The sequence below is a fragment of the Gobius niger genome, assembly GCF_951799975.1.
Source record: "Gobius niger genome assembly, chromosome: 17".
Taxonomy (NCBI): Eukaryota; Metazoa; Chordata; class Actinopteri; order Gobiiformes; family Gobiidae; genus Gobius; species Gobius niger.
The window spans coordinates 9,312,124-9,326,801 of NC_136868.1; the positions used below are offsets into that span (position 1 = coordinate 9,312,124).

General features: G+C 42.3%; 2 protein-coding genes across 3 annotated transcripts in view; one reads left to right on the top strand and one right to left on the bottom strand.

The window, feature by feature from the left end:
- Positions 1-1,548: 1,548 nt before the first annotated feature.
- Positions 1,549-3,368, top strand: smx5. The gene is made up of 5 exons (XM_079575102.1): positions 1,549-1,588; positions 1,790-1,857; positions 2,536-2,566; positions 2,647-2,706; positions 2,933-3,368. The coding sequence occupies exons 1-5, from the start codon at positions 1,586-1,588 to the stop codon at positions 3,056-3,058; spliced, it is 288 nt and encodes a 95-aa protein (XP_079431228.1). The 5' UTR covers positions 1,549-1,585; the 3' UTR covers positions 3,059-3,368.
- A 267-nt stretch (positions 3,369-3,635) lies between these two features.
- bcl6aa (BCL6A transcription repressor a) overlaps positions 3,636-14,678 on the bottom strand; it is a 25,263-nt gene continuing 14,220 nt past the window's right edge. Inside the window, exons 2-10 of one of the 2 annotated variants that reach the window (XM_079574905.1) lie at positions 10,851-10,928; positions 7,734-7,905; positions 7,417-7,638; positions 6,432-7,343; positions 6,163-6,332; positions 5,916-6,083; positions 5,700-5,830; positions 5,466-5,603; positions 3,636-4,852 (exon numbers count right to left, since the gene is read on the bottom strand). In XM_079574905.1, coding sequence (XP_079431031.1) covers positions 4,712-4,852; positions 5,466-5,603; positions 5,700-5,830; positions 5,916-6,083; positions 6,163-6,332; positions 6,432-7,343; positions 7,417-7,638; positions 7,734-7,905; positions 10,851-10,928 — 2,132 coding nt within the window. In that variant the 3' untranslated portion in view covers positions 3,636-4,711. Of the gene's footprint in view, positions 4,853-5,465; positions 5,604-5,699; positions 5,831-5,915; positions 6,084-6,162; positions 6,333-6,431; positions 7,344-7,416; positions 7,639-7,733; positions 7,906-9,629; positions 9,700-10,850; positions 10,929-14,678 lie in introns of those variants that run through there. The other variant, XM_079574906.1, reaches the window with a different exon arrangement.

The following is a 14,678-nucleotide window of genomic DNA, read 5'->3' on the forward strand; positions in this document are numbered from 1 at the left end:
TTATTGACAGCACAAATAATCAACTTTATAGCTAAATAAGGAGCCAAGTGCCAACTCCTGTGGCTCCCAAGATGATGATTTTTCAGATGTATTATTATAATAATAAATATACATATTTTTGTTTTACAATGTTTAAATTGTACCTGAGTTAGAAACCCCCTACTTATATTATGGACAATGCTGCTATTTGTATGTAATTTTGGTAGATTCAGCCTGCATCTAAATGGAATAAAATGCAATCGAGCGAAACGTGGCCCGCTATAAACGTTCGACATTGTAAAATATGTTGCCACCCCGGAAATGATCCCTGACCCTGCTTGCCACCCCGTGATTTTTTTTTTCTAGATCTGCCCCTGTATGTGAGAGAAATATAATAGATTGATAAAAACAGCACAATACTCCATACAAAGTAATGCACAAATAACATTTTCAATTGTTTTCATAAAAGAAATCAGACGCACGTTTATTCAGTGTTTTGACACACTGCCGTGATGAAGAAGTCCACACGTTAGCGTTGAATAAAAATCTTTCCTGAACAGCACAGACCAGACGTGCCAGAAGTGATTTGCTTATCTGCCCATCTGTGTCCTGAAGAGCGCCTGACACCATGTGACTGAGGATCCAGTGAGAACCTTCAGCTAATCCTTGTCTTCTGTTTTCAAAATTTGTTTGAAACACTTTCTCAATCAAGCAATTTGACAGCTGATGAACGCTTGTTTGTTTTTGGCTCCTGTATCTGTATATTAATTAAAGCCACAAAGTGTAACATTTCACTTAATCGGTCAAAAAGAAAACACCGTTGCCCTTGCAGTGGTCGCCGATATTATTATTATTATTATATTATTAGGCTAACATCAGCTCACCTCTCCTAAGACCTGACTGTAATTTTACTGGGAGTGGGACGTCGCTAACTCGTTTCCATGGAGATGTTGACTAAAGGCAGCCAAATATGAGCTGGGTTAGGTTGACATCTAAATCTAAATTGCCCTCAGCAAAAAGCATGTTTTGTATCGCTGACAACAGTATAATCCAAAATGTTACGCAGTGTGCCTTTAAGATTAGTAGTAGGCTAGCAGTAGTAGTAGTAGTAGTAATAGTTGTTTTTGTTGTTGTAGTAGAAGAACTACACCGGTACTTTCTTGTCGGTCTCCATCTGCTGTTTTTTTTTTTTTTTTGGAAATTGCAATCAGTCTGAAAAGTGGTTGAGGCATAACTTTAAACTTAATTTATTTATAACATATTCATTTAAGATTAGCCAGTTTGGAACACGTTCACAAAGAAAGTCTCCACATGATAAAATTAGGAAATGCACACACACAACTCACCGTGGATAGAACGTACTTTGTCTTTGTGAGGATTTCATCGGAGAGCCCATACAAGCGAGAAAATCAAAGTATCTGGCCGTTCAACACACGTATATTCGATTTCAAACATATCTTTGTTGCTTGACGTTGAAGTATTTCTAAAAAATACACACGTAACTCTGGCTCCCTCGTGCGTTCATTGAGCAGCGCAGCGAGTGTCGCGCAGTTTTTACGTCACCACTGCCTCATCAACACGCGACGAAACAGCACAAGAAGCAAAGATGGTAAGCTAGCTGTTCTTTTGGTTATAAACTTGACTTGCTCGTGCTTTTGTGTTGCTCAAATCATATGCAACCTTGTGTTTTGCTTTTATGCCGCGTAAACCTTCACGTGTTTGTTCTCTAGCTGTTTGTGAGGCTCGAGTCTCTTTTTGAATTAGCCGCCGCTGTGTCACTGAACCTCTGCGTGTCGGTTCTGTTTTGCAGCTTTTCTACTCGTTTTTCAAATCTCTAGTGGGAAAGGATGTCGTGGTGGAGCTCAAAAACGACCTGAGGTAAGTTTGCTGTTCATCTGACACGCAAATAGTGTTTTAGAATGTTGGTTCATTCATTCAGGTGCTTCAGGTGTACTGTGATGTATAACTGTCACGCTTTTATTTGGTAAAGGGATCCCGTGACATAAGAAAATTACCTACATTCACCAACATTTTATCTACAACCAGATTGTCATCGCAGTAAAGATTTTGAAAAGGAAATATGCAATACACAATACAACTTTATTTAAAAGCACAAACAACACAGCCGACTTAAGTGTCCTACACAATGTAAAATACAAATAACATGAGTGCATAAATAAGACAAGTTTGTACAAATATATTTGAAAGTGAATCAGTCTGACTCTGATATTTAGTTGGGTGTCATTCCAGAGTTTAGCAGCAGCCACAGAAACAACACTGATTATAAAAGCAGTACAGAAGTGCACAGTTTCTACTCAGAGGCTTCTTCTTACATTTGACTACAAGAGCAAGAAGAAGCCTCTAAAGATAGAGACGAAACCCAATCACATTGACAATATTTAAGAATCTCTACTACAATAAAAAAAATAAAAAAAACAGGATGATGGAGAGCCTACACAAACAAAATACTGTCATAAAAACTGAAACACATTATTGTTCTGTATATGAAAGTGTTTCAGCTTGTTGCTTATTTGATTCCCAATTATCGTTATTCAGCATCTGCGGGACGCTCCATTCAGTGGACCAGGTTGGAGAGTCATTATTTATGTACAAACGTTTACACCACAACGGTTGATATCGCAATAACGTATATTATTTTCCTTGCAGTACTTGAATATAAAGCTCACTGACATCAGCGTCACAGATCCAGAGAAATATCCACACATGGTGAGTCCCTCTGCTTGATGCATTCACATCGCGGACTTTTAGTGTCGATGAGTAATTCCAAATATTCAAGACTTTCGGAAAAACCTATTGAAATCAACTGATACATGCCACAAATTGAACATACTATGCGCAAAGATACTGATGCCACTCTTTATATGGAGTAGAATATGATATTACCTGGTCAGATACCTTTTATATTCCATATATATTCTTATTTCTCCCTCAGTTGTCTGTGAAGAACTGCTTCATCCGAGGCTCTGTGGTGCGGTACGTGCAGCTGCCCGCTGACGAGGTGGACACACAGCTGCTCCAGGACGCTGCTCGGAAAGAGGCCATGCAGCAGAAGCAGTGATGGACCCTCAGTATCGAAATGTAGGGGGATAAGGGTTTGGGTAATTTTGTAAAATAAGTCAATTTTGTTCCGTCACATTTGTGTATCTTAAGCTGTTGTTTTGTGTTCAAGGAGACACTTTTGCATTTCTGATTTTAGTGAGAATTATTTCAGACAGTAATTATTTGAGCTTCTTAAGGCCTTTGAGGAAACTTCCTTTATCGTGGTTTTGTTTATCAAGTTCATTCATTTTTGATAAAGTCAAGAGGTAAATAAATACATGCAAAAGATGCAAAGAAAAATCTGTTGTGTTACATATAATTAAGACACTGATTTATCTCATAATGAAAGGTGTTAACTTGTTTTTTACAGAACCTTCAATAAAATATTTTATTTATATTTGTTTTTTTCTCTTTTATAAACAGTGGCCTACATGTTTTAAGAGCTGCAAAAGTAGCAGGAATGGTTTTCTGTAATGTTGAATCACGAGTTTTGATATCACATTTGTGATTCTGTCTTCACATTATCTTTTTACTTTACTTTTTACATTTACCATTTACTGTTACATTTGTAACAAACATCATACAGCAGCGATACATATAAATCCAATAACTTTATTATACATTCATACATTAAACGTACAGTAATTTTAATGCAGTTTTAAAAAAGCCCAATCAAAACAAGTCTTGGTCATTTACAATGATGAATTTGCTTGTTAGAAGGTTGGTGGTAACATTAAAAACCTATGTACACTGGTTGACACTCACACAAAGGGATGTAGGACTCATGTCCTTGAGGGAATAAGTCGCCATAGAGAAAGGCACATTGAATACACAGTGTATGTACAAACAAAACCTTGACACTTACACAACTTTACTGTCGCCGCTACAACAATGACCAAAACTGTAAACTTCCACTTATGATAAACGTTTTAAACAAAAGTCACATCTGTACAAATACATCAGAAGCAAAATATTTTCTTGGTCTTACCACGGCAGTACCTTGAAATGCATTGAACACCAAAGTCGCAGATTGGCTCTGCCAGCAGAGAGCAACCTGCGATATAATTACACAATATGTCACAATATTTATGCCAGTGCCCACTTCATGTTTAACTGGCAACAGCAGTACCTCATGCATATCCAGACAGCAGCAGACTTCTGATATGTTCAACTTCGATTGTTTTCCCCCCCACATGAGTATGGCAACTTGACATGGTGCAATGTGTTCATCTACATAAAAAGTAGAGATGATTCTGTACAGCCGGAAATTCAAATATCTTAAAATATATGTACCACCCGTCAATCAAAATTTAATATTTTCAGAAAAGTAAGTTCTCTGATATAAAATACTGTATTTTCAAAAAAGAGCTTGTTTACATTCCAGCCTTCGACAAAATAAAGCTTTATATATGTACCTTCAAAGCTTAGAAACACTCCAACATACATACATATATATTAATATCTTTACAAACAATAAAGTGACAAAGACGCCTTCAGTGGCTCTACGTTCACATGTAGTGGTAACCCGTTTAGAGTGGCAAACATGGCCAATTCAATTGTCTAATAAACACAGTGTGGCACTACAATTTTGGATGATTGTACAAGTTTGGGTCTTTAAATGCCAAGGTCAAGATTGCCTGTTGCAGTTTTTTTTTTCCTCCTTTCTCAAGAATCAACATGCTTTAGTCAGATCCGTGGGCAGCTCTGTGGAGATCCGATACTGGATCTTTGTGTTGGTGATGGCTCCGTGCTTCTGCCGCAGGTGAAGACGCAGCTGGCTCTTGTGTCGGAAATGCAGGTTACATTTCTCACACTGAAATTGACAGAATCACCATGTTAATTTCAGACGCCAATATACGACTAATCAATTACTTACAAATGCCTAACTTTGAATTTAAGAGCAGTCTGTAAGGATACAGGGGGGAAAATCCCCATTTATATAGCGCTTTTCCACCTACATCAGGCACTCAGAGTGTTTTATATATAGGAGCCACTCGCCCATTCACTCTCATTCATACACCAATGTACACACAGGAGGCAACATGACAAGGTGTCTTGCCCAAGGACACAATAAAAGTGTGTGCTAGCGGGAGCCGGGATTTGAACCGCCAACCCTCTGGTTACAAGAGGCCCTGGTCAACCATCTGAGCCACGCCCAAAACAGATTAACAAAAAACACATTCACACCTCAATATTTATTGGGGTGTGGCGTGAACTCGTTCTGCTGCTTTAAAAAACGTTCTTATTTAAATCCATTTATTCATTACTTTTATTGGTCCTGTAGACTGTTCCATATGTGTATATGGTCTATCTAATATTTAATGTCTCTTGTGATTATAGTCAGCTGGTCATTTCTTCAAGACAAATATCTCTATTGTAGAAATAACAAAAGCTGTAATGTGAATGAAATGCATCCTGGCACTTACATGGTAGGGCTTCTCTCCAGTGTGAATGCGCAGGTGGCTCTTGAGCGTCTGGAGGTGGCGGAAACGCGTCCCGCAGATTTCACAGGGGTACGGCTTTTCCCCCGTGTGGATCAGGACATGGGCTCTCAAGTGAGCGACCTGCGCATCATAGCAAGAGGTAAAGAAAATAAGTCAAGAAGTATTTTTTTTATTGTCCTAAGTGCAATTTTTAAAAGACATCGTGTGATGCGGTACCTGCACAAATCGCGCTCCACACGTCTCGCATTTGTATGGCTTTTCTCCTGAGTGGATGCGAGTGTGAGTTTTGAGGTTAGCTGGTCTGTTAAACTGAGCACCACAGATGTTACAGCGATACGGCTTTTCCCCTGATGGATTTGAATAAAAAGAGCGATTTTTAGAAAATGACAATGTTTCACTTAAAGAGCGTTTAAAAGGCAGAGCGGGTTGTACCTGTGTGCACAGTCTTATGACTGGCGAGGTTGCCTTTGTAGCGGAAAGCCGCCTGGCACCGGTCGCATTTGTACGGCTTGTCGCTGTGCACCTGAAGCATGTGCTGCTTTAGAGCTTCATCTTCAGCAAACTTTGAGTCACATTCGTTACAAAAGAATGTGCCATTTTCTGTTTGGGGGAGTAAAAGAGACACTATAAGTTTCAGTGTGTCATTTCATTTTGATGTGTAGAAGGTGTTAGTTCTCACCACAGCTGGAATCGGAGTATTCTGAGTGCATTTCTGCCATCTCCTCCGTGAGTCGAGTTGTTGGATTATTGCAGAGCTCTGAGTGCCGCGGCGACTGTGACCCACAGGACGAACAGTTCAGGCGGGACAGGAAGTGACCGTCCCCACTCCGCAGGGACCCCTCCAGAGCACTGAACACAAGTAACAGGTCAAAACATAATTAAAAACTGTTAATGCTATGGTTTATAGGACAAGGCAAAACACAGATGTGCAGCTTAACCTGGGCTCACCTGCTGATGATGTTGTTGAGGCGGCTGGCCTGGGGCACGGGCAGCTCTTCACTATGTTCACTGCTCTTGTTCTGTTCCAAACTCTCAGAGTCGCTCTGATGAAGGTACGGCTGCAGACTGTGGCGCTGAGGTGAGCTCAGCCCAGCTTCCTGAAGCCCCACCTCCTCCTCCTTAGCACTTTGATTCAACACAATGAACTTGTACTTCTTCCAGTTGCGTGCTTTGGGGTCCTGTGCGTTATGCGGGGACTGCGCAGCGCCCTGGGACAGACTGGCGTTTTTGCTGCTGCTGGACTCAGTGGGAGAGTTGGGCTGACAGTCTGATTTCAGGGGGCTCTGGGGGCTGCTCAGGAGGCTCTTCCTTCCTGAGGAGATGCCCATGGGGTAATGCTGATGGAGCAGCTCCTCTTCTGCAGCCGCGTGATCTTTGGATGAATCCTTCTGCTCCAGGCTAAGCAGGGGAAAAGCACGTTTCCTGGAGCTCAGACCAATGGACTGGCTCATGTCATGGCTGTCCTTCCGCAGATCGTCCTCTCGCGGTGCATAGGTGCTGGGGTGAATAATCCCGGAGCCCATCGCTCGGCTGTAGTCAACCCGCAAAGTGCTGTCGTGGGGAGAACAATGCTTGTGGTGCAGTCCGTTCCTTGAGAGGTCGGCGAAAGCATTTTTAGCATCACTGAGCTTACACAGAGGGAAGGGGAAGCCAGGCATAGGGAACTGGCCGTAGAGATGGTAATTTGAAGGAGTTGTGACCCCATTGAACATGTGAGAGCTATAGGGTCTGCTGTCCCTGAACGGAGCAACGCGACTGTGCAAACTGTCCACCATGTCATGAGGCCGAAACGCATGCATATCCTGAGGCAGGACCAGAGGGCTCACCAAAAACTCATCTCTGGGCAGTTTGGCCGGGTCGCTGCACAGACAAACAGGTGGGTTTTTAGATCACATGCACTGTAACATGTGCACTGAGAATAGTGTTCACTGACCTGGACTTGATGAATCTGTGGCAAGTGTCTACAACGTGGTCCATCTGCAGATACACAGCGGTGTTGAGGATGGACATGATCAGAGTCTCCTTCAGACCCAAGCGGGACGTGTACATGAACTCCAGCAGGATGGCAAAGCCCTCGGGGTCCACCTTTGGGTCCAGGCTGATGGCGCTGAGGCTGCACTTGTGGGAGTCCGTGAAGATAGTATAGAACAGCCCGCTGCAGACACACAGATGTGCAGTACAGAGGTGAGTCACTACATCTATATAAATATACATGCAATGCATGGATTTGACTTAAACTACAAGACACACCTGCAAGCCATGAGCACGTTCTTGTGAGCGCGAAACTGCTGCCTGTTGACCAGGATGGTGACATCTGTGAGGATGTCCCTGCTGCGCATCCGGTTCAGGTTGAGCAGCACGTCGCTGGCGTGGCGAGTGAACTGGATGCAGCTGTCAGCTGCACAGGCCATTCTGTCCAGTCCTGCAAACATCCACAGCTCAGTGTCTGAAGAGAAGGAGAGCGCTGTGACCACTGTGAAGCTATGTCAGTCCAAAATTCACCTGGACAAGTGTCTCAAGTTTCCAAAACTATTTATAGACGTTTGGCCAGAAGGCGGCGCCATTTGTTAATCAATCAGAGTCTGCACTTTTTTCACCAGATTCTCCCTCTCACTTTACACGCACGACAGGTTAGTTTTGAACAGAGATGAGATCAGGGGGCAGTTTGTTTAATGAAAAATTATAGTCAGAATAAAAGCTTTTCCCATCAGCGTCACTCCCGCGTGTGTTAAGGATACAGACTTAATGATTAACTTATCTCCCGTTTAAGAGGCGATTAACATTATTAACACCACTTGAAGCATTACAGTAGCGGGACTATAATCCACATATTAATGAAAATAATCTGCAGATCTGGCGCAGAGGGATTTTTGCAACATAGTCTATCAATACAATATAATTTCAGTTGCCGGATCTCAACAAAATCATCCTCTTGTTACATTTAATAATACTCAACATTGAACAATTTAATACATTCCTCTGACTTCAGCTTATTTTCAACTCGGCCAATTTCTTTGCACAACACATTGACAGTCACGTATCTTTGTGTACAAACTGCGCGCTGTTTGCCTTCACTGTGCTGATGCCATTTCCAGGTCAATGACTTTATGGGAATGTTTTGTAAACTCACGATGTACTTGGATTCACACCACGAGCGCTCTACTTTCACAAACATGTGTACAGTACGGGACACGTCCGAGAACAAGTGCGCCCTTTACGCTTCTCACATAAAGTCCAGTGCGGGACACGTCCGAGAACAAGCGGAGACTTTACGCCCCTCACCCTGACGACCCCGTCAGTGTCAGGTCACCCTTTTTAAAACATTTGGCCCATAATCTTTTTTACCACAGATGAATAGATACAAACAACCGGAAAACATATTACACATAAACAAAATAATACAAACTATTTCCTACATGTTGTGAGGCGTTTTATTCCGTTTTATTGCAAGCGCGCGAGCCCGTAATAACAACACACATGGTGCAACTGTGTCCACAGACGCGGCTCTGGTGTGGGCTGCGCTGATCGCACTGAGACCGTGAGACGTGTCCTGAACTCTACCGCGGAAAACACTCCCTCCACACTGACATTTCCGCTACACTGTCACGGCAACAGCAGGCTGTTTGGCGCTGCCTTTGCGCTCCATTAGAGCACATTACCGCTGCAGCGGCCGTGATGCAAAAATAACTCGGACCCCAGGCTGCCATGCTGCCAGCAAAGTTGTGACAGCGCGCCGCCGTGCGCTCTGAGCACAGTGGCCTTCATTCAGACACAGGAAGAGCGTGAACCTGTAAACACCTCCACACACACACGCTGGGTCCGCACAGGAGCCCAGACTCGCATTATTTACTAGTGCTCATCACTCTCCGCGTAGTCGCAACATAACACAACGCCAGTCACAGTCAGTGCGGACAGCGCGGTCTCCTGTCCCGCGCACCCCCGGCGCACAGCCCACTGTCGGACCAGAGCCCCCACAGTCAGAGCCGCCTGTCAGAGTTCAACATGCTGCCAGACTCTGTCCTGGCCCCGCACTCACACACTCCAAACAGCACAAACCAACAAATTAGCCACGTCTAAAATAAGAGCACTGCACAGTAATAAACAACTTCGCGCCAAATTAAATGAAAAAAGGAATTTAAAAATCACCTGGTAGCGCTTTCCTAGAAACTTCTTGCATCACCACTTCTAAGAACCCCAGTTCTAAGAATCAGACGAGCTCAATTCTCGGAATTTGAGCCCGAGACCGTACCACTGTCTCTGGACAGGGGGAGAGAGTTTGTGCCGTCACAGCTGAAACAGACTCGTCTTATTGAGGTCACAGCGACTCTAGCTTCCAATGGTGTATGTTACTGCTTAAATAACTACCATATGTGAGTCTAATAATCGGAAAAAATGTTTTAGTTGTGCGAAATAGTTCAAAAAAGCAGAGCAAGATAGTCCAGGTCCCCCCACTGTTTGGTCTCGTCCTACGTTACAGGACGGCGGACCGTGGAGACGTCAGTGGTTCTGAACCCGCCCCCCTGAAATTCTCAGAATTAATTCATATGCCTTGACTTCTGCATCAGCCCGTGCCGTTTGTGCCACTGCTGTTTAGCACAGCCTCATACCCGCGCGCACAGACAGACCGTCACGCAGGGACAGGGCGCTGACTGGCGCTTTTACGCGGCTGCTTTTGGCCTCTCTTTGAGCCGGTACCGGACTGTTTACCGGAGCGCGTCACGGCCGCGGCTTGTGGACTCCAGTTTGTGAAGGCTTCAGCATCATGTGGTGCGTCTGGTTAAGCGCTTTGGTTTAATCTGCCCTAATGGAAGAATTGGCACTAAATCAGTTAAATTCGCCTTCTGTAGCCTATGTTTTATACATCGCTTATGACATTGTGTGCGCTGAACTGGGCTTATTTTTTTTCCGCACACGCAAGACATATTGGTCATTGCTGATGTGCTTGTTGTAGCTTAGGTTGTTTGTTTAACTTTTCTAATAGGTCAGTCTTTGCTTTTCTTCTGAAGCCCATCATTTTATACACACTCTCTAACATTGTTGCCCTCTTTTGTTGTCTGTTTTTATTCAATGTTTCTGCAGTCTAATAACCTTGATTTTTGATTGTACAAAGTTATTACCAATTAAAGAAAATAACCTTTCTGACACATGTCTTTATAACTATGTGTAGCCCACTTTTTACCTGACCTTGTTCACATTGTATCAAAGGAGAGTGTGTGTGTTATTGCAGTCAGATAGGGCCTCTCTCGTTACATGTTCTCCCACTTCTGCTTTTACCAGTGTGTCTTTTTGAATAAATGATGTGACCACAAGTGAAAAAGTTGCATTCATTCCTGTATTCTGAGGTCTTAAGTTACCGTCAGCTCTCACCATGGAAACTTTGCTTGTGGTGATTCCAGATCACGGATTCCCCTTTCCTCGCTCCCGGAACAAGCAGCATCTGTTGGCCTGAAATGCACACAAGTGTTTCTATTAACACATTTTAACTCGCATGCAAATTGCAAAAACTCTGAAATTCCCTTGTAAGGAACAGAAAGTTAATCGATTTTTGGCAAATATTTCTGCAGGAAAGTGCAAACTAACTAACGCCGTTTTCACTTTTCTTTAAAAAAAAAAAAATATCACTATTTTTAGAGCTTTAAACCTTCATGACGAAATGTGTTATAAAATGCTTTTAACATGGTGAACTCAGCCTTTTACACCAGCTTCATTTCAGCATTATCTAGAGTTCAACACTCTTACGTTCTTTACATATGTCGATCTTAAATCTTGTTGCCTAAAAGAATATTTCTAACCTCTATTTAGGATGCGTCCTCCTGTAATACAGGGATTAAAAAGGCTGTTCTGACCAATTCCATTAAATTGAATTTGCTGCTCTGTCATTACACTGTCATAGTCTGACTTTCTGCACAGAAACCAAACAGGACTGAACATTATGCCTATCATTTGCTTTAACACCTTTGAAATCCTCAATCTTAATAATAATAATAATAATAATAATAATAATAATACATCAAACTTGCATAGCGCTTTTTTGGACACTCAAAGACGCTTTACATGTGGAATAAAACTCTTATCTCTCTACAACTCTAATCTCATAAAAGAGCGTTTGTTCAATTGTTCAATAAATTATATGTTTATGACCTCTCAAACATTTATTTGTCTTCTCAGAACTACAGCAAACTGCCCTTTCAAAGATTTTAAAATGGGCAAAAAATATAAATGGCTGTGATTATGATGATAAAATAACTTATAGAGTTAATCATAAACTCACAGGCACCGTTCACTAAGCACAGATTAAGCACCTCTCCTTTACATGTTGTTGTTTTTTTTAACCCGTAATACAGTATGACGACACTCTCCTCCTCTCCCTCTGTTCCCTGTGGACCTCGCTAGCAGCATCCGCTCATTCCAACCCTGCCTCCCACTAAAAAACACTCCAGGTGTGTGCAATCCAAGGGGGAGCGCAAAAACTCCAAAATAATTAAGACACATGCTCCCCTTTTTTTTTTTTTTTTTACAGCAATCTCCGAATCAGCAATGCCAAATAAAGCCGCCTCCCAAAACAAAGAGCCGCGTCAACTTTATTTCAATCCACTTGGGGGATGTTGAAGGGAGCACACTTATGCATAATGCACGGCCATAAAGCATATACAGTAGTTAGGAGAGGGGATGTGTAATTCGCCCGGCCCCCATGCTGCGCGCCGAGCTATAGAAGCGCGAGGTAATTACAGCAAACCCTTGGCAAACTTTTACTCCCGACCATTTCGACGTGAAATATAAAATGACCCAGTTTACGGCGGGCAGTGAGGGAGACGGGAGCAGGGGCTAATCTTATCAATATGTCTGATGGGAGGGAGTCCAGGAGGGTGTGGACAATGAAATGTGTATGTTCAGGTTAGTTATAAAGGGCTTCTATTGGGAATGATGAGAGGATGTGCTTCTTCTAGGTATAGTTTTGGACTATCAATATAATTTAGGGGCAATCAACATGAATCCTCACAGTGGCACAAGGTTCAGCTTTTTACTACTAAAACCTCAAATCGCAATGTTTTTCCATAAGGGATCAATACACACTGATACTGACGGATTTCAAACTTTTGTACCAGCTCGGGAAATGCTTGACCTTCCAAGCACCACCAGGGCTCGATTAATATCATCAATATCACAACCAACCCAGATCTAAAATATATGAAATGAAAAAAGTCTGAAATTGCAGATGTTGAGCACAACGGTAACCCCGCGAAAATAAATCTCAAGAATAGGTCACTTGAGCTGAGAATATGAAGCCGTTTTGAGCAGTTTTTCCTCTCATTCAGAATAACTGTGCTTGTTTGAGGACACGTCCGTCTTGTTTGAAATTTGAAAGTAAATCTGCCATTACCACATTGGCAGATAAATTCAACCTAAAATAAAGATGGAGGGTATTGAAGCGAGTCAGAAACACGTCCGAAAAAGTGAAATAGTCCAGGTCAGACGCCCAAACTGGAAAGAAATGCCATCTTATCTTAGAAAAAATGCTTGGATTGTGCTTGAAATAAGACGTTGAATTCTGATTTTGAGCAGGTTTGGACTCGTCTTGAAATGAGAACAAGCATGAATTCGCTTAAAATAAGAGAAGACAAGAAAAATCTGTCTAGTTCCGCAATCAATCTTATTTCAAGATGAGTCAAAAGCGTATCAAAATCAGCAGCTAAAGCCTTATTTCAAGCACTTTTAAGTCATTTTTGTCGAAGATAAGATTTCATTTTTTCCCAGTGCAACTAAACCTTAACTAGTCGAAACAACTCAAATTTAAATGATCATCACACTGGAAAAAATGCCATCTTATCTTAGAAAAATAGCTTGATTTGTACTTGAAATAAGACTTTTAATGCTGATTTTGACCAGGTTTCGACTCATCTTGAAAAAAGATTGCCAATGGAACAAGCATCAATTTGCTTAAAATAAGACAAAATGGTCAAATCTGTCTAGTTCCATTGGTTAGTTCCATCTTATTTCAAGACGAGTCAAAACCAGCAGCATTAAAAGTCTTATTTCAAGCACTTTTAAGTCATTTTTGTCTAAGAAGATATTTCATTTTTTTCCAGTGTATGCTCAATTTGAGACATTTAAACTAATCTACATATTCATTTTTGTTTTGCAGTGAAGACATCCAAGTAGTTTAAATGAAATGTCTTCAGATGAAAGCCAAACTCGAAGCAACAATCCATTGTCACGCCGGCCTCCTTTGTTCTCTGTTCATTTGTGCTGACAACATTGACTATTATGAAATCTGTGCAAGTTTCTGTTTCACACGACGCCCTGAAACGGCAGAGAGAGATTTCCATACAGCCCGTGTAACACTAAAACACCTGTACCTCCACAAACGTATCGAGAAACTGATAAAAAACCGAGGCCATACAGAGACGTGAACAAAGAAAGCCGACAGCGGTTTTGAGCCCGGACCCGAACGCAGCTGCTCCGCGTGCAAAGCCGCCCCTGCGCTGGCGACAGACTGTGAAACGCGTCCGTATCATCGGCTTCCTCTCTGCTCCGTGGGTCACTCAATAGAGATGCCCACTGACTGCAGCCCGCGGCCCAGAGGTTGCCTCACTTTTTTTTCTCCTCTCTCCATAAACTGCACACTTTTGTCTCGTTTCACAGCAAATTTCTGCCAACTTCAGTGTTCATTGTCAGCAAAGATGTGAGTGTGGAGTTTTGTTCTGAGCGGCATGATGCAACCGGGCTGTAACACCAAACAGATAATGCTCTTAGCTACAGAGGTCTTTTTAGTTCCTTTCTTTAAAAGGAATTCTTTTCATATTGTTAAGTTTCACTTTTTTAACTCCGTGCAGCCCAGAAGCATTGCTCTCTTTTTTTTTTGGCCACAACAAAGTTCCCTTTTGTCAAATACAATCAGCGCTTTAACTGTAGCAGCACTGCAGTGTGTCAATACAAATGGCTGCTTCCATGTAGTTTTTAGACTCTTTCCTTTAATGTCTTGCTGCATGAATATACCAGGATTGCTCCGGTTAACGCAGCCAATAGAACCAGGCCGTTATTGTGAGAAGGGTGTGTTTGTGCTGGTCCGAATCCTGGGCACGGGGGGGGGAGAGGATTGTGTCTGGAAGGGCACCTGACATGATATAAAAGTTGCAAATGATTGATGTGATAGGATGATTTTAGGAAGTGTCACCCCTTGAACAAGTTCTCTCG

Coding starts and splice junctions, on each gene's coding strand:
- smx5 (XM_079575102.1), top strand. Junction 2,567..2,646: donor CGCTCCATTCAGTGGACCAG/GTTGGAGAGTCA, acceptor TTTTCCTTGCAG/TACTTGAATATAAAGCTCAC. Junction 2,707..2,932: donor CAGAGAAATATCCACACATG/GTGAGTCCCTCT, acceptor TTTCTCCCTCAG/TTGTCTGTGAAGAACTGCTT.